Source organism: Martes martes, assembly GCF_963455335.1.
Source record: "Martes martes genome assembly, chromosome: 4".
Classification (NCBI taxonomy): Eukaryota; Metazoa; Chordata; class Mammalia; order Carnivora; family Mustelidae; genus Martes; species Martes martes.
Genome location: NC_137891.1, coordinates 92509930 through 92533838, shown reverse-complemented (window position 1 = coordinate 92533838; position 23909 = coordinate 92509930). Strand labels below are relative to the sequence as shown.

The 23909-nt window shown below is 46.2% G+C and overlaps 1 protein-coding gene across 2 annotated transcripts in view; it reads right to left on the bottom strand.

The window, feature by feature from the left end:
• VTCN1 (V-set domain containing T cell activation inhibitor 1) overlaps positions 1 to 23456 on the bottom strand; it is a 56688-nt gene extending 33232 nt beyond the window's left edge. For both annotated transcript variants that reach the window (XM_080801167.1, XM_080801166.1), the window contains exon 1: positions 23347 to 23456. In XM_080801167.1, the coding sequence (XP_080657293.1) occupies positions 23347 to 23378 (32 nt within the window). In that variant the 5' untranslated portion in view covers positions 23379 to 23456. The remainder of the gene's footprint in view (positions 1 to 23346) is intronic.
• Positions 23457 to 23909: the final 453 nt, after the last annotated feature.

Sequence of the window (23909 nt, the reverse complement as noted above, 5' to 3'; positions counted from 1 at the left end):
CTTGATGGGAGCAGGGGGCTTGTATAATTGAGCGACGCTGCAATTCATCCTCCATGTCCACATTAAGCACTAGTATGTCCACAGAATCACTGTTAGGGTCAAAGAAACAACTGTGCTTTCTATAGATATTAATTATTGTTTTTAAATTATTAATGTTAATTCTTATTTTTAGCCCTTCTCAGTATCCTCCAATTTAAGTGCTTTCTCATTGCTTGTAGATCAAGTTCAAATTTTGCTTAGAATTTAAGACCCTCCTAAAAGGCCCCATATAATCTATGCGACGCTTCTCTCCTTCTGGAGCCGTGAATTCTCAGCAAACGGATCTGTTCATTGCCCCCTGTTGCCCTCTGCCTATAACATTTTTCTACTTCTCTAGCTATGAAAGGCAGGCCCCATTCAAAGCCCGGGTCAGCTCTGCCTTGTCTCTGACACCTTTCCTGAAGTCCCAACCCAGAGCGTGCTCTCCTTTCTCTTTCCTTAGTGGATTTCAGGGGGTAAGGCAAGGAGGCGAACCTCAGAGGGCAGGGACGGAGAGAGAGGAGGAGGGCCAGGCACTGGGGTTCAGGAGGCGAGGACGCAGGAGCTGAAACTGAGAAGCTAGATAGGGGAGGACAGGGCAGTCTCTCTCTGGGGCGAGCACGTTTCCTGTAAGCCTCTCCCATAGTCATGGTGACCTGAGCTCTGACAGATGGATGGAGCACGGACGGAATGATCTGGAGTCTAGCTTCCCTTTCAACAGCTGAAAGCCACAGTGACTGTGGTGACTTTTCATTCCTTTCTTGCCTTCAGGAAACCCACGCTGTCACAGAAGAGATTCAGAGAAGTACTTGGGCTGTCTTCTCTCAGAGATCCTAGTCCAGGGATCGGCTCATTGCGACTAGGAAAGCCGGAAACGAGTCTGTCACCTTCAGAACTTTACTGGAACACATACCTGTCAGGCGGTCTGACGTCTCTGTGTTCTGCAGTGGGATCTAATGTCATATTTGTACCCCCCAAGGCGTCTCTCATTCACTCTCTTTTAGTCATACCAGGAAAGTCCCCAGTGAAAAGCAGACCAGTGTGTGCCGGAAATCAAAAGGGATATGTTGTTCTGTCTTCCCAAAGTCCGACCCAGAGTTCCACCGCAAATCCTCCTCTGCTAGGGCCCACATCTCCTTGTGTAGATGCGGGCGTGGTTCTGCAGGTGTGGCCGGAGGAAGCTTGGGAGGTGGACGTGTGGCTGTTAGACAGCTTGACCCATTCCTTGAGGGCCCGGCCTGCCAGAGCCATGTCCCTCAGCCACTGACCCTGGGCTGTTCTCTCTAACACGTGACAGGCTTTGGCTGCTCACACCAAGGATGGGAGGGGAGACACACGCTGCCCCAGGTTCCACAGTCATCTTTGAGTTAAACTCCTCTGTGAGACAAAGACCATTATCACATGATCTCACTGATATGTGGAATTTAAGAAACAAAACAGAGGAACACAGGGAAGAGAAGAAAAAATGAAACGAGGAAACTAGAGAGGGAGATAAACCACAGGAGACTCTTAATCTCAGGAAAGAAACTGAATATTGCTGGAGGGGAGAAGGGTGGGGTGGGGGTAACTGGGGGGCGGGCATGAAGCACGGCACTGACGTAATGAGCACTGGGTATTATATGCAACTGATGATTCACTGACTACCTCTGAAACTAATAATACATTATATGCTAATTATCGAATTAAAAAAGATTATAAATCCCTCTGTGCGCCTGTTCATCTGTAACAAACACAAAGAAAGTTTCCCTGGCCTTCCAGCCTAGAATCTGTACCCAGCTTGTGTCCTGGAGCTGGGCTTGAACCCAAGGCCTCCTTGTGATTGTGGACCAGGCTGCTTGGTCGTTTTCCCCTGCTCCAGCCTGACTTCCCGGGCATTAGTCTTAGCTCTCTCCTGTAGATTCATGGTTCCTGCATTCCCCCAGGTCAGGATTCCTAGCCAGATACTCTGTGCAAGAAGGTTCTGCTGCGTTCTCCTGTATCCAACCCCAACTCCCACCCCAGACCCTGTGGGCCAATAACCATGGCTGGCCCAGGGCTTGGCACTGACCCAGGGATTAATTGGTTACAAAACTACTAGGAGACACAAAATTTCTGTTTTATCTTCTGGTGTAGACTTCTACATATTCAAATACCATATTTTAGTAAAAGCTTAAAATTTAAATCTAAATATAAAATATTGATTTGAGCATAAAAAGTAAGGAATGTATATGAATTCTGAAAGTTTAAACAGTTCCAACACAAATACAAGCTCGAAAAGAATTTACATAAATGTGTGGATACATCTTTCCATTTCTTGCCCCATTTCTGGCCCCCTACTTCCATGTTTCAACTCCTCTAAACGACTCTGGGCCTCTAAAGATGCCAGGCTGTTTCTTACCTCTGCGTTTTATTCCTGCTGTTTTTCCAGTTCTTAGAACATGGTAGGGACTTAATAAATGTTTGTTGAATAAATGCTTCGCCTTGAAGAAAGCTTCCCTCAGAGTACCTAGCGCATAGTATTTAAAAGTTGTTGAATTAATGAATAAATCAAATATCCATGCTGTGTTACTAAGGGAAACTAATGCAGTCTTCGCTTTCGAGCAGCCTTTTATGGGAGAAATTATCATTTATATTCCTCTCTAAAGGAAGATAATCTTTTTAAAAATTAGGGTCTATGAAATCTTGCTGGTGCCATGAATTCTAACACACTGCCTGGGAGGGCTGGGAATAGAAGACCTAGCTGGTGGGATGTGGGGGAGAGGACAGGAAGCGAACCTGGAGGTGGAATTAATTGATAACAGCTGTGCATGATCACTTGTTGAACTTGGGTCCTTTCCGTCATCTCTTTCCGCAAGTGATTTACAAAATAGAGGTGTCCCTCTAATAAGAAAACGGAACCTGTTGGGAAAGGAAAATGTAAATTTCCAGCAACAGTGGCTAGAAATAGCCTTTAAAAAATAACAATCTTACTTTAAAAATGCTCTGCATGCTGAATCAACCCAAAAGTCGCACACACGTTTTTTGAACACTGGTTTTGCTGGCAAGAGAGTAGAAGTTTGCAGAGTCAAAGTCTAAAACGAAGGAAACTCCTGAATCCAGACAGGTGGGAGGGGGCTGCACACAGTGGTTGTCCATGTCTTCCAGTGGCCGAAAGTTTCCAACCTAAGAGTGTGCAGAAGACAGTGGCAAAGCTAAGGGGCCACACAAGCCGGGGACTCTGAATTGGAGACTCACATAATCCAGGACCCCTGCTCCTCCAAAAGGTGACCACCTCATCTGGTCTCGGTTTTGGGGGAAGAGAAAGCAACCCTACCCTGAGAAGGTATGTATACCAGCCAGTTGTCAATCAAGCAGGTCTGTGTCCTGATTTCACAAGGACTCCAGCTCCCAAGGAACCTAAACTAAAGAATCAAGTGGAAAGGGTTCCTCATTGCTAGGGGACCAAGGCTTCATAGAAGCAACGGCAAACCTTCTCTGAAGATATGCGCTCTCAGTCCAAGCCCCAACAGATTTCATCTACTGAAATTCCCCCAACTATATAAACTCGTAATAAAAAATCACAAGGAAGAGGTGCCTGGGTGGCTCAGTCGTTAAGCATCTGCTTTCAGCTCAGGTCATGATCCTGGAGCTGTGGGATCGAGTTCCGCATCGGGCTCCCTGCTCACGGGAAGCCTGCTTCTCCCTCTCTCACTCCTCCTGCTTGTGTTTCCTCTCTTGCTGTGTCTTTCTCTGTCAAATAAATCAATAAACCTTAAAAAAAAATCGCAAGGAAAAAGTTACCACGAACAAGAACTGGTAGAAACAAGCAGCAGATTTGGAATGAAAAGATGTCAGATACTGAAACCACGGAGTACAGAATATAAAATAAGGCTTTTCAGTGTGTTCAAATGAAGGAAGGAGGGAATGGGAAGCTTGAGGAAGGAGCGAGAGACGCAATCTGACCGGATAAAGGTTTGAAAGACAACGAAACAGAGTGTCTAGAAATGGAAAACAAATCATTGAAGCTTCTTAAGTTATGACTGCATACAACTGGAAGGGAGACTTGGTTAAGCACGAGTGAGAGTTGAAGAATTACACATGAGGCAGTAGAGGGAAACAACAAGATGAAAAATGTGAAAAAGAGGGTAAGACGCTCCAAGGCCAAAATGAGAAATTTTAATATATATTTGACCAGAGGTAGAGAAAGGGAGAGAGAGGCAATGCCCGAGGAGAAGAAGACTGAGTATTTTTTAGTATTGATGTAAGATGCCAATTTGTGGATTCAGGAAGCTCAGTGAAGTTCAAGTAGGGTTAATAAAAGCTACAGGTGACTTCATAATGCCTCTGATGAGCAAAGACCAAAATGATCTTCAAAGTGGGAAGAGAGAAAAGACAGATTACCCGGAAAGGAATGATAAACTAAGAGCTTGCTTTCCGAAGCCACAAGGGATGCCAGAAAAAATGATGGAATGATATCTTCAGTGTGCTGAGAGAACAGGAAACGTGGGATATGAAGAATAGCTCTAGTGCCCAGCGGATATTACAGACACGGATATGACATGGAGGGAATATGGCACCCAACATGAAGCTTCATGCCCAATTCACAGATTAGTAGATGATGCCACAAAAATGGAAAAATAAGATTTATACCTCCACTGCGGGGTAGAATCGTGGTCATCCAGAGAATTCGTGTCGGGCAACATTGAATCAGTTAGAGAAACAAGTGACAGGGGTCCAAGCTAGCAGAACTTCCAGAGATGGGCCAAAGCAATCTTTATTGGGCAGCGCCTAAAGCCCAGGCAGCCCTGGGTTCTTTGTGAGCATGACCTTGTGGCATCAGCACAGTGTCCCTTCCAGCACAGTGTCCCTCCCACCCCTGACCAACACTCACAATGGGACCAGAGATCAGTTAAGTTTCAGTGTGTCCTCCAACCAGGAATGCTGGAGGGAAGTGGTTTAATTTTAACTTGCGTATACGTTTGTGTGTGTGTGTGTGTGTGTGTGTGTGTGTGTGTGTTTTAAGGTTTTGTACCTTTTGTACTTTGCATTACCTGCTGGTTGGTGGGGCATTAGTGGGTACCATTACCATCTTTTTAATGCTCTGAATTCAGGGGAGAAATAGTTGAAGGCCAGGGAGGGAACGACCTTCTTCCCTTGGTGCCTTTCTTCATAGTGTATATAACACCTATAGGATAGAGTCTGGCCTGTAAGAGCAGAAGATCTAAAAATATTATATTCCTTTCCTCTCCCATGAGGCCAAGGCCCACATGCAGAAGAGGGTGATGGTGGTCACAAACTGGGTTGTTCTCCAGGCCAAAGGGGTGGAGGGTGGAGTCAGGAGAGGAAGGTCTCCTGCGGGGACAGTTAGAAGCAGATTCTGTTGAGGACCAAGAGTCCTACCAGGCCTGGAAGAAATGCCTCCCAATTTTTCCCTTGGTCTAGAAACTGATTAGCTTTGTTTCTCAGGGGGCTAGATGGAGATGAGAAAAGGAAGTGATGTCAGATTCCTTAAAGCTGCACCAGCCACATCTACCTTGACTTAGATTTCAGAAGTCAGGATAAGAAACTAGCCTTGTTAGTTTCATATTTGTAATGGCTTCTTAGTTTCTTCCCCCTTTCTAGCCATCTCTGCCCCAAATCAAGGATGGAAGTTCACATTTCAGTCAAATAGGACCATTCCGGTGGCCACCAGAGCTGAGAAGAAACTCAGGATGGCCTTGGGGATGGGGCAGTGCAGACCAGGGTGGGAAGGGGCTGCAGAAGACAAGAGGCAGGGATGACTGGTGGGGATGTAGGAACTGCTCCATCCAGCCGGGTTTCCTACTACGCAATGAAAGCCAGCACCATTCTCCCAGAGGAGGTTTCCAGAGGCTGCCAGAGGAGTCAGAGTCGAACGGGGTCGGGATACCCTGGACGTGACATGCTGCTTCCCTTCTTCGAAATGGTCTCTGGTTGTGGGGGCGATCCTTCCAAAAATGGGAACAGTGGTTTGACATGTATGAGAGGTCTGAAAGGGGTAGTGTAGATTCATAAGGACTTGAATTTCTGGGCTCTGTCAATGGCTCGGAGGGACAAGCGTTAAAATAACTAAAAATATAACAGGCCTGTGGACGTGTGGCCATGGTAGTGTGTTCTCAGTGTGGGAAGTGGATTGGACCTGTTTGGACAGCTGGATGGGACATTTCCGGGATTCTGGGTTCTGGGCTCGGCAGCATAAGCTTTGGTGGAAACCCTAACTGCTTACAGCTCCCTTTCCTCTTGCCTCAGCAGCCTTGGACAAGCAAGCTCGTTCTTAGCCGTTCAGTATTTTCCTGACAATTGTGAATCGCCAGGTTTGGGGTTGGGGTTGGGGGCTGAGAAAGTTCGATGAGCTATTTATTGCAAAGGAAAAGAAGGAATTGGAGGGGAGAGAATGTGCAGAGAATGAGAAGGTAGATTTAGCGGACAAGGGTGCTTATTTTCCCTCTCTACCTCTGGCAGCCGGGGCTGTGTGTGGGGAGATGTCTCCTTTGCATTCACAGATGTCACGGAGCTGGGAGCACGGTGGTGACACGCCTCGGAGCCGCCGTGGCCCCAGAACCTGCCCCGTGTCTACACTATCTCAAGGCAGATTCAGAGAGGATTACTATTTTTACATTTGGCTGCCATGATTTCTGGGCCTCCTTTCACACACTTAGAAAAGGATCCTCTTCCTAGCTACTTTAACCAATTACACGCTATTTCCGCAAATCTGTCATCTTTTTCATTTCCCCAGGCACTTGGGCAATGAGGGGACACCTCAGTAGCTTTTGTTGTGAAGCTCGAGGTTCCCAGGCAAACACCACATTCTTTGGGCTCTCATGTAAGCCACACGGACTCCTCATTCTTTTGCATATGGCTTTCCTCCAGATAATGTTTGAGGGAAAGTGGCGACAATTTGTATCAGAAGCTGTCTCCGTGTCCTTGCTGTCCCCAGTACACGTTTCTGTCCTGATGTTTGTCACATCAAATTGAAATGATCTGTTTACACTTTTGTGTCTCCTCTGGCCTCCTCCAAACTTCTCAATAGCAGGCACTTCCTTTTTGCATCATAGGATGTTGAGTTGAAAGTTTCAGCTGGGGCTCCAAGATACAATAGAGACAGAATACCAAAGCAAGATCCCACGCCATTGTGCAGGTTTTTAAAAGGGGAGCGTTGACAGCCAGTTCCATGATTCTGAGACACCTCAATCAGATGAAGGATATAAAAGGGGCTCAGATTCGTGAGGTTGTTTCTGAGGACCTAACTCCTGTGCATCATCAATGCACCAAGCACACAGTTGGTGTGTGCTGGAGACACCATGAGCTAGACCCTAAATCATACTTGAGAAATTTAATGTGGTCTAGAACAGGTCAGTGAGGGAGAAAGAGACAGAGACAGGGGTTCACATAGGGAACATAGGGGGCAGAAGGAACACAGGGCTGCATTTGGAGGTCATTTGCCCTTGTACGAGGCAAGGCATATGTAAGTTTGTCCAACAGGCCAGATACCCTGGAGTCATGACGAGCCCTCACCGGTAGAATACCTGGAGGAGGGCAGGGGAGGGGACCTGAGCATTGAGTCATGTGAGAAGTGCCCCTTCCCAGGACCGGGGGGCTGCGGGGACATCAGCCCACTGGGGGAGAAGCCAAGTTTTCATAGGAGCGCTCGGAAGTTTCGTCATGTATTTCCCTACTGAGTGCACTTTAAAAGGTCAGAGAGATAAAAATAAAATTTCGCTTTGATTAGAACCTACTGGTCATGCTGAATCAATATATCAGTCACATTTATTCCCCTAAGTGTCAGACACAGGGCCTGACTCATCTTAAGCGTTTGATAAATACCAGACTGAGCTGATCTGATTTTGGAATGTATTTTTCTTCTACCGAGCCAAAATACGTCCAGGAGGCAGCCCAACTGAATGGCAGTCCATATTTTATTTCAGGGTTATCTCTCCTTAAATAACTTTTTGGGAAAGATTTTACATGAATAATTAAAGTGAGTAGCTAAATATAAATGCACATTTAGAAAGCAGCTTTTCATTATTACGCATAAATATTGTCTCACTCCAAAGACACGAAAATTTTAAATCTTTTTTTAAAAGCAGGCTCCTCATGGAGCCTCACATGGGGCTCGATCTCACAACCCTGAGATCAAGACCCCAGCTGAGATCAAGAGTCAGACACTTAACTGACTGAGCCACCCAGGTGTCCCCAAAGACAAGATCTCATTATAACCTATGGAAAGTCCAAATATCCTATGGTCCAGTTTTTGGCAGTGTCACCATCAAAGAAATACCAACCCAATGGAAAACTTTCACTGAAACCATTGGACATCCAGGAAAACATCAAGAGCATTACACAGACAATGCACAGCAAAACTTCTCTTAAAAAATCCTCTTTTGCAACTTCTATCCTCCTAATGAGCTAACCCAAGCTCTTCCTTCTTGAAAATTCCCTGAAACTCTCTGACGTCCACTCCCTGGTCTCCTGTCCCTCATTACTTTAAGTCCATTCTCACCAGCAAATCCTCTCTCCTCTCTCTTAGACCTTTCTCAGTGTTCTCTGCATGGTTGACTCCACTGAATTCTTCATGAGCTGGAGGGTGGGGGGAGACTTAGCAGAAAACACCCAAGATTTTCCTGAGGGGTTGGGTCGAGAAGGAAGAGGCTGTGAGTATTTCATTGTTTCCTCTGTCACTCCACATGAGAGACTTGGCAAAGGGCAGCCCTGGGGGGTTAGGGGAACAGCTGACCCTCTGTTTTACCACCTCTAGGGCTTTCTCTACTCCACAGTCTGTGCCATCAGTAGCTTGATAATAAAGTGAAACCCTATAAGAAATTTAGCCCTTTGGTTTTGTTACTGATTAAAATGTATAGTATAATATTTTATCTCATTAGTCACTGAGACCTGGGTGTAAATGAGTGTATTAGATATTTTACTGAGAGTAGGGTCGGCCAGTAAATTAAGAAGAAGGCTAAGGCATGAAAAAGAAAGCCTCAGAAATGGGAAAAAGTGGGAACATTAGATACAAAATTTGACATTTTCTTTTTCAAAACATTGGCAAGGGGTTAGTGCTGGTCCTAGAAAAGGCCTAGGCAGACATTATTATTTTGGGGGAGTCTAGATGGCTGGTAGGGGTGTGAGTTGATGCAAACTTTAGGGTGAGGAGGGGGATAATTTGGTCACATGTATCAAAAGCCTTACAATGTACCTAGCAAGCTTCCATCCAGTAATTCAACTTCTCCTTCTTCTTCTTCTTTTTTTTAAAGATTTTATTTATTTGACAGAGAAAGAGACAGCGGGAGAGGGAACACAGCAGGGGAAGTGGGAGAAGACTTCCAGCCCCCACTTCCCCAGCAGAGAGCCCGATGTGGGGCTCAATCCCGGGACCCTGGGATCATGACCTGAGCCCAACGCAGACACTTAGTGACTGAGCCACCCAGGTACCCCCAGTAATTCTACTTCTAAGAACTCATTCTAAAGAACGAAAAAGATGCATTCCTAGGGATGGCAACTAAAAGGTTAGTTAAAATTAACATAGTAACTGCAGGCCAATCATTGAAAACAGTCTACATGTCCAAGAACAGAGAACTGAGTGAGTGAATTAATGTTCATTATTAGAGGCAATACTATGTAGTTGTAAAGAATCACATCACCCAAGAATATTTATTTGTATGAGACATATTGCCAAAGCCAGTAAATAGAAAGTAGTTTCTTGGGGCGCTTGGGTGGCTCAGTGGGTTGGGCCTCTGCCTTTGGCTCAGGTCATGGTCTCAGGGTCCTGGGATCAAGCCCCGCATTGGGCTTTCTGCTCAGAGGGGAGCCTGCTTCCCCTTCTCTCTCTGCCTGCCTCTCTGTCTACTTATGATCTCTCTCTGTCAAATAAATAAATAAAATCTTCAAAAAAAGGAAAAAAAGAAAGTAGTTTCTTTTTTAAGATTTTATGTTCTTTATGTAATCTCCACACCCAGCATGGGGCTTCAACTCATGACCTCGAGGTCAAGGGTCGGCTCTCCACCCATTGCACCAAGCAGGTGTCCTGAAAAATTCTAAAATAATGTGCACTGTATGATATCATTTATTAAATACAAATAATGAGGAAAGACACTGGAAGGACACAATAACAGTGATTATCCTTCAGTTAGGGATGATACAGATTTTGATATTTTTTTCTTCCATGCTTTTCTGTATTTCCCAAAGTTTCCACACTAATCCCACATTGCATAAGTAAAACAAATAAGGAAAACATGTTTTGCAAAGAAACCACTATTTTCTTCAGGTGTGACCTGTCTTTCCGACAGTGAGTGAACAGTCTTTTAACGTGATGCCATTAAAACAGAAACAGTTAAAACAGTTTCATGGGTCAGTGGTTTACACTGGCAGAGTCGGAGAGAAGACCCAGTGCATACGGGCTAGAAGTTACCCACAACTGGTTTGCCTTCATTTTAAGTGAGCAGATGTGTTCGTAACGTGATAGGCTGTTCACACCTGCCCGGCACGATGGTTTGAGAACAGTCTCAGTTCTAGGAAGCCCAGGTGGGCAGCAGTACCGGGAGCCCCCGGAATTTTCAGATAAATAAAAAACACTTCCTTCACAGTTTGGCATTTTTGGGGAATGCCAGAGAAAACCCACCATCTTGCAACCTACTACTTTACAATTATACTTGCCTTAAGGGTAGGAAATGGGGAAGCTAGCAAGATCCTCTATACTCGTATCAAACAGACTCTCTCATAGGTCCCATATTTTCTGCCTTGGAAAATTAGCATTTACATTCGGGTAACACCTTTATTAGAATAAATGGAATACGTTGGGGTCAGTATTAGGGCAACGATAATTACCTATTTGCTAAATCTATGAAAGTCGAGCGTTTTGTTGATCTAGGAATTTTTCTATGAGAAAATGACAACCTGGAAATATGAGAAAACAGCCAGATTTATCTTTTCTTTTCTTTTTTTTTTAATTAACACATAATATATTTTTTGTTTCAGGGGTACAGGTCTGTGAATCATCCTGCTTAGACACTTCACAGCACTCACCATAGCACATACCCTCCCCAATGTCCATAACCCAATATCTTTTCCTTTTTTCCCCCAGTTTTGGTCATGGTCAAAAGCTTTTGAAGTTTGTTTGTTTTCAAGATTTTATTTTTAAGTATCTCTACACCCAGTGTGGGACTTGAACCTACAACCCTAGAATCAAGAGTCACGCGCTCCACCAATGAAGACAACCAGGCTCCCCAAAACTTTTAAAATTTTAATCTTCTCCTACAGTTTAAGCACAGAAGTTTGGGGGAAACTCTTTAAGGAAAAAAGTCCTTCTGGTGCCTCAAAAGGGCCAAGAACCTGATAGCTTTACAGTAGCAAAACACCTCTTCTCACACCAATATCCCTCTTTGCTGACATAGTTTTATTTCAAAGGACTTTTAAAGAAAGACAGCGGAACATGGCTTTTGAGGTTTTGACATTGAGGCTCCTGGGGAGCTGGGCTCTGACACAATATAGCCATCAAGTCTTTGGACCTAAAGGGGCTGACCTCATCAGAGTCACCTTGCCACCAGCCCGGGCACCCTGACTTCCCCAGCTGCTCCAACCACTTATTCTTAGCATTAAAAATAAAATAAATTTCTTTCTAAACTAGGAAAGTGTATAGACTTCGGAGGCAGGTAGATCTAGAATCTGCTTTCAACTCCCTTTGTGTATATTATATTCAACAGTTGCAATAATGGTTAAGTAGTGAAATTCATGGTCCCTTGCAGAAAGGATAAGTAATGGGCCTCACAAAGTCCTATCATTAACCAAGGGCTTCCTGATCTCATCATCTCTCCTCACTCATTTGAAAATCGTTCTTATAAGTGATTTGGTCTCCTCTGCTGGTTTTGCACATCTTCTATCTTTCCCCCAGACCTCTCCCTTTACTTTCTCACGGCACCCTAAGCCTTAATTTACTCAGCTGCAGAATGGGAGGATAAAAGCCAACCTCTTCATTTGTTGAGGTTAAATCTAGCCCACGCTGAACTCTCCAGGGGCTGCTCTTGTCCCTGCTCTGCCTTCCCACTCGTCTTCCCACCTGCCTCACCCTGTAGACCTTGCACTTTGTCTGGATGTTCTTCCTACTTCTCCTTGCTTCACTAATTCCCATTCAGAAGCCACCTTCTGATTCTCTCTAATAACCAACACTGGATTAGAAGTCAATTTCAAAGCATTCTGAAACTGGTCTGCAGTGGCATGTAGGGTACTGTATTTAATTACATGCTTATCTATCTGTCTCTTCTCATCTGTACTCTGAATGATGCTGGTACATGACTGTAATCCTAGGGACTCTGGCACCAGGTACAAAAAAGATGATCAATAAATATTTGTTAAATTAATCAGTAATGTATGCAGAACTTGTAGAACTGTATTGACACAGGAAGAACCCAATACAGGAGGCCATGATTATAAGGTTGTGGGAGTGTAAGGTGATCCACAAGAAGGCTGCCACCAGAATTGACATAGTTGTCCAAGAGAGCCACAGTGTGGGGCTACAACACTAACATGGACAGACTCTTTGAAAGCTGGATCCAAAAGGAAATGAACGATAAGGACTGTATGACCATTGCTTTTAATATTCCTGCCTATTTTAAAGTCCCCGGTATATGGGTCTTGGTGCTTTTTAAAAGTTATCTTCTTGGGGCGCCTGGGTGGTTCAGTCGGTTAAGCGTCTGCCTTCAACTCAGGTTATGATCCCAGGGTCCTGGGATCAAGCCCCGCATCGGGCTTGAAGCAGGAAGCCTGCTTCTCCCACTCCCTCTGTCTGCCCCTCTCTGCCTACTAATGCTTGCTCTGTCAAGTAAATTAAAAAAAAAAATCTAATAAAAAAATAAAAGTTATCTTCTTCAAATGGGTGAGACAACTTCTAATGAAAGATGTAAACATGTAAGTAATGCAAGAGAGCTACGTGTTGCCGTCAATGTCACTGTTATGATAATCTATTGTGCCTAATTACCTTTGATCCCCAGGGAGGTTTTGGGCTGTCCATTTGTTGTCCTTACTTAACAGGAGAAATTAAGTGACCGGCATATTACACAGTATAGATTTGGAAAGGGGAGTCGAGTCAGGTCCCTCTGTTTCTAATCTCACCCTCTTCCTATCTATCATGCAGCCGAAGAGAAGTAGCAGCATCTGCGCCCCTTCCCTTCCTGCCGCTCCCAGAGCTCCCCAAATATTATGAAGGTCATTTGACTTCTACAGGTAGAAGACAAATGAGATGTGAGGATCTGAGAGTCGATGTGGTCTGTTCAAGCCTTATCTGTGTTTGCTCTTTCAACATCCTTAAATCAAAGGCTTTGTCTTGAGTTACATCATGAGAAATCCAAAAGGCTGGTTTTTACCCTTCCTGGCAACCAAGTGTTTGTAGCGATGCCCCTGACAGGCTAAGCATTGCTTTTGTAAGCATGCCCACCGTGGGCAGTGTCTTCCACCACAGGACACAAAACCATCAGGGCCCCATTTAATGTCACTTAAGTCCCGCCAGGCTACAATTAACAACTTTAGTGAACTCTCTCCTCTCCTAGGGAAGCAACACCCTCCTATCAACTCTCCTCCTCTTCCCCAGAGTATTAGATAATACCCGCCTGCCCCTAATACCTGCTAGATGACCGCAGGGGCTGACAAATGTCCAGAAACCTCGTCACTCCACAGAGGGTTGGTCACCGTGATGGCCATTAGGTAGCACACAAATGACTCAGGGGAAGAACTCCAGACAGTGGGACAGGGGGGTTAGGGAGGATGGAAGCCCTGAGGATTTAGTCCTGGCCAAGCCCGTGTACCATTCTCTTCTACCTGAATCTGCCCTGTCCAGTGAGTTCATCCTCTGTCATGGGCATTTGGCTCTGGCGCCCGGAGAGCAAAAAATTCAAACCTGGGTACGTGCCCACTTTCTTTATAGAGCGTATGTGAGATGCTCCCTGGGGCACCAGCCGCCGGGGCTGAGACTCGTTCCCGTGTCCAGATTAGCTGAACTCACCTCACAGTTGTAAGCAAATTAGATGAACACTTCTGAACCGGGATGATGATAATACCCGGAGAAGATGAACTAATTAAGAATTATAGTAATGAGAGGACAGTCAAAATAATACCCATGTTTATTTAGTATCTGTCACTTGAGGAATATGGGGTGAGCCATTGATGTCACTTCATGAGCCCTCCCTCTACTTTAGGAGGAAGCAAAGGGCAGGTGTCAGTTACAAACAAGTCTCTTTGGAAGAAGGTTCATCAGGGAAGAATTACTGTGTAAGGGGAAGGTCTGAAAAATGGGACTTTGAGTCTCACAGCTGGCATTCCCAGGATGGAAAATGCCGGCCTATTCTTTTCCTCCTGTGCATTTGCTCAGCCCTGATGCTGCTCCCTAGCTCCCACGTTAATGTGCTTTTTTCTATTCATGACTTCTGTTCTTTCCTAATTACTCTGGCCCCTAGACTCCCAACGCATGTCCTGATGTTTATTAATAAGTATTATTTTCAGAAGGATTACATTTTCATAACATTGCATCAATCACGATCAAACAGATTTCTTTACCTTTAGGACTTTAATATGCTACTAGGTCTAAGTGAATGTACAGTACATTTTAGGTTGAGCCTTTTGAAATGACCATTTCTGTAGGTCGAAAACAATGGAACATTGACAATTTCATATGATCCAGCCTAATAAGATTCAGCACTTCCAAACTTGCCTGACTACAAAACTCTTCGGGGGAAAATTTTGTTGCTGTATCAGTGTCCTTGGGCCTCACTCTGGGAATCACTTCTTAGGTACTTAAACACAGAGATTATGAGGTGTTTGAGTCATACATGTTGCTTGGATTCCATCTCGCTCTGATGCGACAGGATAATGGGTTGAGCAGAATGAGAAGCAGGCACGTGGGGGAATCCTGCTAGGCACTGAGGCTGTTTCCAGGAAGGGTGGCCCATTATGGCCATCTTCCTACACAGCACTTGCTAGTACACGACTTACCCTAGGATCCTTATGGGACTCTACTCCAATCCCGAAGCTTATGCCAGCCCCTTTAAAGGATGATTGTCCCTATACCATTATATTTTGTTCCTGGACCCTGAGGCTTTTTAGCAGGGTAGAACCAATCATCAAATATAGGAAATGACTAAAAGTCCTCATACCAGAGCAGGTTCCCAGAGGAAGATCCTGGTTGATTTCCAGTTGCATGGGGCAGCAGAGGAAGTTGTAACCATCCCAAACCAGGACTAGGCATAGAGAAGCAGAGGTGAACCCCAAGAGACCATACTAGTATCACAGAGCTTCCTCTGTGTATCCTCTGTGTGAAATCAGGAAAGTGTAGTATCATGGAAACCAAGAAAAGAAATCCAAAAGTAGGTAGTGGGACATCTGCATTGAATGCTGTTGCGAAAATAGGTACAAAGAAGTCCACATTATGTTTGGCACTGACAGGAGCAATACCTTGATATAGAGGGGACAAAATCATGGTTTACAATAAGGGTCTGCTAAGTGCTCTATATGCATTAATTCACAAAATTCTCACGGTCGTCTTATGCAGATTCTAACATCACCCTCGTTTTACAGAGGAGGAACCCAGACACAGAGAGAATAAATAACCTGCCCAAGGCCACATGGCTAGAAAGTGGCAGCAGGGCTTTAGGCTGTGCTGGGAACCATATCGTATTCCTTTCATGACACCGCAAATCTCAGATCAGTAACTCCAGACAGTGCTTCCGGCAAGGTTGCTGAGAAGGGAAAATAGACGTGGGGTGGGAGCTTGAGAGGCTGTAAGGCTGAGAGGGGGTTTCCCCTCGAAAGTTAGTGAACACTGCCTGTGGGCTGCATGCTGACAGGGATAAAAGAAGGTGGGGGGGGGGACGGTGGATGTTGGCTGGTAGAGGCATTCTCGAGCAGCAGGTGAGATCCGGATGGATCCCATGGAGCCCTTTGATAGGAGCTGGGCTCATCCTCTGTACCAGGAAGGGAGGCAGAGAAAAAGGGCACAGGTGAGTATAGCCGGCAGTTTTGGGAGAGGAAAGATGACAAGTACTATCTGCTGACTCCTATTTTCTCTGAAGGATACAGCAAGATAATCATCTGAGACTGGGGCAGGAGGTGGGCGGGGGGGGGGGGAACCTGCAAGAGGACTGAAGAGAGGAGAGGTATGAAATGGCCATTTTGGGTTAGGGGTGGGAGAGAGCACAATGAGGAGCCCTTAGGAAGCTAAAAGAGACAATTCAATACCCCTAAGTTTTATGGATGCTCTCTCCCTTTCTCAAATCTTTCATGGTTTTTATTCTATGAAATTTTTCATTCTAAATCTGTGGAAAAAGAAAGAGGGGAAACCGTCTGCCCTTTCTCCCATTACTGCTGTGCTGGGAGTAGTAGGAATACATTTGGAAGTGATGGGCTAGTAAATCCGAGACGGTCCAGGCAGATGGTTTGGGATTGCGGAAAGCTAATATAAAGAGAAATATGACCTGGGTTTCTTACCTGCAGAAACTTAAGTTTTTCCCTTTGTTTTCATCAAGGCCCATCTGTCCCTCTTTAGGACATTTCTTAAGGAGGAATATGGGATGATAAATGATCCCAGGTGAAATTTATCTCTGCCTGGGTTAAATCCTCGTGCTTTCCCCGAGGAATCAAGGAGTACAGACAGAACGCTATTACAGCTTCTAGAGCTTGAGAGCTGATCAACATCACCTGGGTGGCTTGTTAATCCACATTGCTGGGGCCCCACCCCCAGGCTGTGAATCAGTAGGTCTTGGGGGAGTGGTACTGGAAATAATTTGCATTTCTAACAGGCCCAGGTGGTGTTCCCACCACTGCTGTCTGGAGACTGACTCGGAGTGTTTTGTAGAGTGTGTTGTCACTGGGGTGGCCAGGGATGTTCCCATATCTCACCCAACAAGGACTAGGAAAGAAGATATCTCCGGTTGACTCAAGCCCCAGAACAATTCAGATGCTGAGGTCCCTTAAACCCATCTGCTACTGCTGGACTTGTTCTTCCTTTCCCTCCCTCCAAATCACTTCGTTATTCCTTAAAAAGAGTAGCAGGGAATAATTGAATAAGAGTAACTCCTACATAAAGCGCTAACCCTGCCAGGGGTTAGCACAACTGTGTGAGGTAGGTACTGTTATTAACCCCAACTGAGTGGGGAGGAAATGAAGACACAGAGGGGTTAAGTGACATACTTGAGGTCACACAGTTAACAAGTGGAGAGCTGAATATGAACACACATTAGCTTAATTCTGGTACCAACATTATTTCTACACCTTCCATATGTCAAACAAAGGTAAATGTGGAGGTAGCTTTGGTCTCTCCAATTTAGGGATCCTTGCTGTTTGGGTAAATCATGGTTGGCTGCCATCCAACACTAGGGACACTGAGCAATACAGGATTATTGAAAGAGCTCCGTTGTACTCACTTTTCTAAAACTGCATAACCCTTGGGCAAGTCACACAATTTATTTTCATTGTCTCAGCAATAAAATGAGGGGGTGTACTGTCTGAATTTTCAAGTTCTGAAAGCATAAAATTCTCCCTGAGTTTTAGTCACGTTTTCCTCCTCAGCTCACTCATCTAGAGCTCAGGTAGATGTGTGTTACTTGAAGTAACACAAACCAGGGACGCATAATCCACAGGCACCAGCTCCTTCCTCCATGGTTAAGAACCCTGGCAGTCTCTTGTCCCAGAGAAAGTGAGCTTTGCTGTATGAGATGGGTTTTACTTCAAGTGGCAGGAGAAGAGTAAGGGCTAATTATAAAGATACTCTTCTAAAAACAGTATGGCGGTCCAGTGGGAACCAGTTGGTTACTGCCATTGGCTGGCTGGGAGACACTGAGCAAGTTGTCTTGTCTCAACATTTGGATCTGTGAAATGGAGATAATTAGGAGTGTAGGGTGGTTTATCTAGTTAACCATTACCTAGTGCTTGGTCAGATCTCCATAGCCAGACATTCTCAGGTTGAAAGACAGATTACGTATCAGTCTCATAAACAATAGAAGGTGAGGTGGTCTTGATTTTTTTTTTTTTTCAAAACAAGAATCTAGAAAACTCTGACCATTCTCCAGAGTGTCGTTAGAGTTAACTGTCTTTGGGAGACCCCATTCATGATTTAGCCAAAGTATAGTCTCACGAGAACATCTATTCAAGGGACAGGAGGGCCAGTGGGGTCATGGAGTTGAGGTTAATAAGGTCTTACAGAGAGCTAGTCATGTATTGGGCATTGTAGAATTGCAAGTAATGATTCTAGCAATAGCTAACATTTATAGAGTTCTTAGGATGTGCCAGACATACAATCATCACGTGTCATTCACATAACCCTAGGAGTTAGGTACTACTGTTGCCCCATCTTACAGATAGGGAAATTGAGGTTTATAGAGGCTAATTAGTCAGACTAATTCCAGTGGCATAAGCATTCAAGGTGACAGGAGGATTTGAACCCAGACGGTCTGATCCCAGAGCCCAGATACGCAGCCATGGTGTTACATTGCCTTCATACAATGGTGAACAAGACAAAGGCCAGCCCCTCAAGGGGCCAACCTTATGGAGGGAAACAGATGGGCACCAGGAACAGAAGTCCGTCAACATGGCCAACCACGAACATAAGAGGAGCAATTGACTGCAACCAGGAAGATCCAGAAAGACTTCAAAGTGGAAAAACCATTTGAGCTGAATGTTGAAGGAGAGGAGTGGTGTTGTAAGAGGTGGAGATGGGGAAAGAGGGCTGGCTCAAAAGATGATGTACTTCTGATAGGGGCAGGAATACAGGTGCCACCTGTTTAAGTCTTTCTTCTAATGTGCAGTTTTATCTCATTTTCTAACTTCCTGTTCTGTTCATGGGGGGTGGACCCTGAAGCCTTAGATTTTGTAGGCTCAGAGAGTCTGAAAGTTGGGTCCATCTCATCCCTCAGTGGGGTTTCAAGTGTCATCATGGCCTGTGCTGAGATCCTCCCCAAGCCAGGCCTTTCACGATTTTCTCATCAGGCAAACTTTCATTGTGCTGCCAAGCGCTGTTTTCTCTGGCCATTAACGTCTGGTATGTTTGGGCCAACCACCAGCTTGAAAACTCAGGGACAATGGGAAACCAAGACTACAGGGCAAAGCTGCTTGAGCTCTCTTGTTCTAGCCTCCCTCATTTTGTGTTTCATGCATCTTCCTCAGGTAAAAAGATTCCTGCTCTTTCTCCACCAGTAACTTCCTTCCTTTGACAGGTCTTCATTAATCCAATCATTTCTGGTGATTTCCCCCAGTCTTCTTCTTCTTCTTCTTCTTCTTCTTCTTTTTTTTTTTTTGATGCTCCAATAGCTTTATTAATTTTTTTTTTTATTCCCCCAGTCTTCTTACTGAAGAGTCAGAATAAGAATAGATGAAGAATCCAGGGAAAAGTAAGGAAGGAAAGGAGAGAGGAGAGGGGAGGATGGAGGGAGGGAAAGCGAAACAAAAATTTGAACTTTGTGCCAGCTGGGCCTCATTTCTGCTACAGTTGTGTCTCTGAGTTCAGGAAGGAGAGCTATCACATGTGACAGCTATCTGGTGTTCTCTGCTGCCTGTGCACCCATGAGCCCTTCTTCAGGCTAGACGGAGAGCCATTCCCACCCCTTCTTGGCCTGTTTGGGTGCAGGGTCTGCTTGGCAGTATGTTCTCTTCATTTTCTGAGCACATCCATGTGAGTTTTGCTGAAATGCTGCATCGGCCATATTTTTATCAGGATTGGATCTCTCTATCAGCACCAGACCTTACTGAGCCTAAATGACACCCTTCCAGCCCTGGGACCTCCATGGAACTTTTCTCCGTTGACATCCCTGAGACTTATCTTTCCTGCTCTCTTCCTACCTTTCCCACCATGGACTCCCAGTTCTTTCTTTGACCCCTCTTCCTCTGCTCACCCTTAAAATTTGGTTTTCTTTAGTTTCCCATCCCTGCCTCCTTACCCCTCTCTATGTGCTTTCCTTAGAAGACATGCCAGGTGATCATTCCCTGCCTGTGAGTCATTGACTCTCAATTGCCATCTCCAGGCCTGGCTTCTGGTTTCAGCTGCATGCCTCCCACTGCCTGTTGAACATCTCCAACTAGAAGTCCCAGGGGAACTTCAAATTCATCATATACCAGAGTTAACTGACTCTCATCTCTCCTCACTCTTCTCTATTCACTCTGTGCAATACAAAAATGGGGGGCGGGCGAGGGGGGCGGGGGCGTGCCTTCCAGACTCCGCCCTTTGCCTTACCTACTCCTACTCTGCACCACCCTACCTGTCCCTCCATTCATTTATCATATATTACTGATTTTAAGTTCTAAACCTTTCTGGAATTGATCTTCCCCTGTAGATCCCTGCTATCATTCTCTACTTGAAGTCCTAAGTATAAGAAATATACTTTGGACCACAACTGTTTCTCCTGGCCTCCAGGCTCAATGCTTTCATATCCATTCTCCATGCTACCTCTGGAGTAACCCACCTAAGAGGAAAACCACCAAGATTCTCCTGCTTGAGAGTCTTCATTGGCTCCTCATCAAAACAACAAATTCCTAACTTGGAGCCTGGCAGATAAGGCCTAGCATGACCTGGATCTACCTCTCCTATTTCATCCCAGCACTCCCTGCCTCATGCTTCAAACTCTGATGATGATGCTATGAGAGTAGCTTGTAGCTTTCCAACACCCCATGCTGGCTCATGAGTTCTATTCTATTCTATTCTTTCCTCTGAAGAGTGTCCTTCCCACCTTTCTTCATCTGGATCACACTAACTCATCCTTTAAGACTTAATCCAGCCATCACCTGGCTTAGGAAACCTTCCCCAAAACCTTGGGTTAGGGAATTTCTGCTGTTGCCTCCTGCTCTTATTATCTCTTGACCTATGAAGAGCAGGTTGGAATGATCTGTCTGGGAATCCTTCTCCTCATTAGGCTATAATCTCATCAAGGTCTTAGCTGCTTTTTCCCCAGTCCCTAGTCCAACACCCAGCATATAGTAGGTACTCAGTTAATGTTGTTGATCAGAACATAACCTCACTGAGCAGGGGTCATGAATTTTCCACAATTGGACTCCTAGCAGGTACTCAACAAATGTCCCATGGGCAAATGCTGTTCCTGTTGGCAGCTATAATGGGAAGAGGGGAGGAAAATTCTGATCACATAGTGCTTAAAGGTACCAAGGAGGTCAGGCATAATAGAAACCACGCATCGGTATTTCATCCCTGAGTGGCATTCATCTTTGAGCATGAGATTTGAAGGTATTAGGCTCTCCGGTAATTATTTAAGAGAGTGATCTACCACCAAGCCCTCTCATAAGCTCTCCCACATCACCAACGGTCATGATCACCTCAATAAAAGGAATTATTATGAATTAAGAAAATTATGGCATAGAAAGAGGGTTTGAGGGCCAAGAGTGGACCCTGGGTTCCCCCAGGTGGGCTCCCATGGTTCCCTGGGATGAATTCTCCAGACCCTGCCTCCCACCGAGCCCACCCATTGACCCTCTTCCCAGTAGCCTCTTTGCACAAAAGCTCTGCTGCTCCATGGCTTGTCATTGCTTTTGCAATTGCAGAGCATAAATAGCTAATGAGGCATGTTGGGGCCAACAAGAGAAGCCTCTGTGGATTCCATTTGGTCTCTGAAGGGTGGGGGAATATGCATTTTGAACACCCACTTCCTGCTAATCCTCCCACCAAACCAGTCGGGCTGGTTGTAATGTATTATTAGAAAGCCCACACATCCATCTTTGGAACAACAGAGTCACTTGTTGCATGAGGAGTGTTTCACATCTATAGAACCTGAATGGAGGAATGGGGGTGGGGGGAGCTGGGACAGGCAGGTCAGGGACGGGGGTGGGGGCAAGCATGGCCCAGAGGACAGAGCTTGGGTTTCAGAATTAGGTAGAATAGATTTAAATGCTGCCCTGCCCCCTGCACGCTGTGTGGCCTCGAGCCCATGACTTAACTTCTCTGAGGCAATGATGAACTCTCAAGGGCTCTGGTGAGGATTAAAGGAGACTTCTGTATGGCACCTAGCCCAGGGCATGGAGATAAAAGGTGCTGGCAAAATACCAGTTCCTCTGACGTCAGTGCTTCCTGGGGTGTTCTTGCAGGGCAGAAAAGCCCCAGTGGATGCCCTCCACTACCTGCTACTTCTCCTTGGAGCAGAGTGTTCTTAGCAGCCACAGGAAGTGAAGTGCTGCCCAGCACCCTTACTGGCCACACAGAGCTCCCCCCAACTCCTGTTGCAGGACTAGCTATTCCAGATGGACACAAGGGATGGAGCTGCCATTCTGTTTGAAGGGAGAGAATTTTCCAGGCTGCACTGCGAAGCAATATTCCCTCAACATCTCGACAAACTTAACTGTTAATCAGAGCTTTCCTTTCCTCCTTCCCTCTGTTCTTTTCCTCTCACCAGAAAGAACACCGTGAAATGAGAGGATTGGTCTCTCAAACAACCCCTAGAACCGACAGGTACCAGCCTTCCTGTCTTCCTAAACACCATCATGAGTTGTGACGGACATTGAATCACCAACCCTCTCGGGGAAAACCCTTCCTTCACTTTCCATCTCTTTCTTTGCAGAAAGGGAAGTGATGGCCTGAGGGGAAAAGAGGCAACTAGAGGTAGCTAAGTGAGAGGAGAAAAATGTAAGGGATAGGCTTTCTCCTTTCTTCATGGATGGGGGTCTAGGCTCGCCCCTGCTCTCAGCTTTGGATTCTCCAGTCTATCAGCTCTACTGCCTTCTGCATTTGTGCCTCCAACGCTCTTTCTTCCTGTGTCCTTCCCTGCTCCGCCCCAGCCCCGAGGGTGAGCAGACTCTGGGGCCTTAGCAAAGGCCTGCATTCTCAGCAGCAGCTGCAGGGGTCTCCTCCCCAGGGAGACCCAGAAGAACTAGGGACCCCATCCTGGAGCTGGGGGTGGAGGGAGGGTGTTGGTGCAGGTTACGCAGCAGTACTGGGAAGTCACACCCCCAGAGAAGGTCAGAGTATGCTCACCTTCTTCATCCCAGGAACCGCAGAGTGGGCTCCCCTGCATCCCACCCATCATTAGTCAGTGGTGTCCTTCCATCCCAGCACGCAGCCCCATCCCACCCTGCTCAGTGCCCCCCAAGAGCCTCGATGTCTCAAGGAGCTCTCAGCCTGCGAGCTGCACAGGTTTCCTGATCCAGAGCTGCCTGGGCAGGTGCCAGCTCTCCATGGCAGAAAACCAGCCTAACCCTGAATAAGTGCCCTGAGTGGTTGCGGTGTGATGCTCAGTCAAGTCTGGTGAGGCTCAGGTCTGGCCAGGCTTCTTGCCAGCCCAATGCTGGATCGGATAAGGGTACAGGTAGCCCAGGAGTCCTCAGCACCCCCCCTAAAGACCTCACCCCTATTCCCTTCACCAGCCAAGCTAGAGAAGAGTACACTACCTCCAGAAGATGATCTGCCCCAGGGAAGCCATGGTGAGGGGAAGGGTCCCTTCCCGCGGTGTGCTGGCTGCTGGGGGACGTGGAGCTGCTGCTGCCCTCCCGGAGCTGTGACTCATAGCCGGCTCTCGTGTGCTGGCCTTAAATAGCGTGCTCAGGCCGGGAGTGGTGTGTGGCGGCAGACGGCTCAGGTATGAGGAAACAGGGCTGCCGGGCAGAAGTCCCCGCAGGCGCAGAGACTGCCCGATCCCAGCCAGCCTGCGGAGGCTGAGCTTGCAGAGCTGCCTCTCTGGGCCCTGACCTGGCCGGAGGGGAAGAGGCAACAGCTGCCTGGACCCCCGGCTTCAGGGTCTTTATACAGCACACGTCTTCTCCTCCTGACTCTGGAAGGGAGCACTAGGGATGGTAATTTAATCTCCAAATAAGAACCGCCTGGAATAGCTCAAAGTGTCAGGCCATGCCAGGAAGCAGGGAGGATGGAGTCCCTCTCCTTGGGGGCAGTGGATGATCAGAAAGAGGCTGATCACCACCGGTGTGGTATCTCCAGGAGGGAATTCATGCCAAGA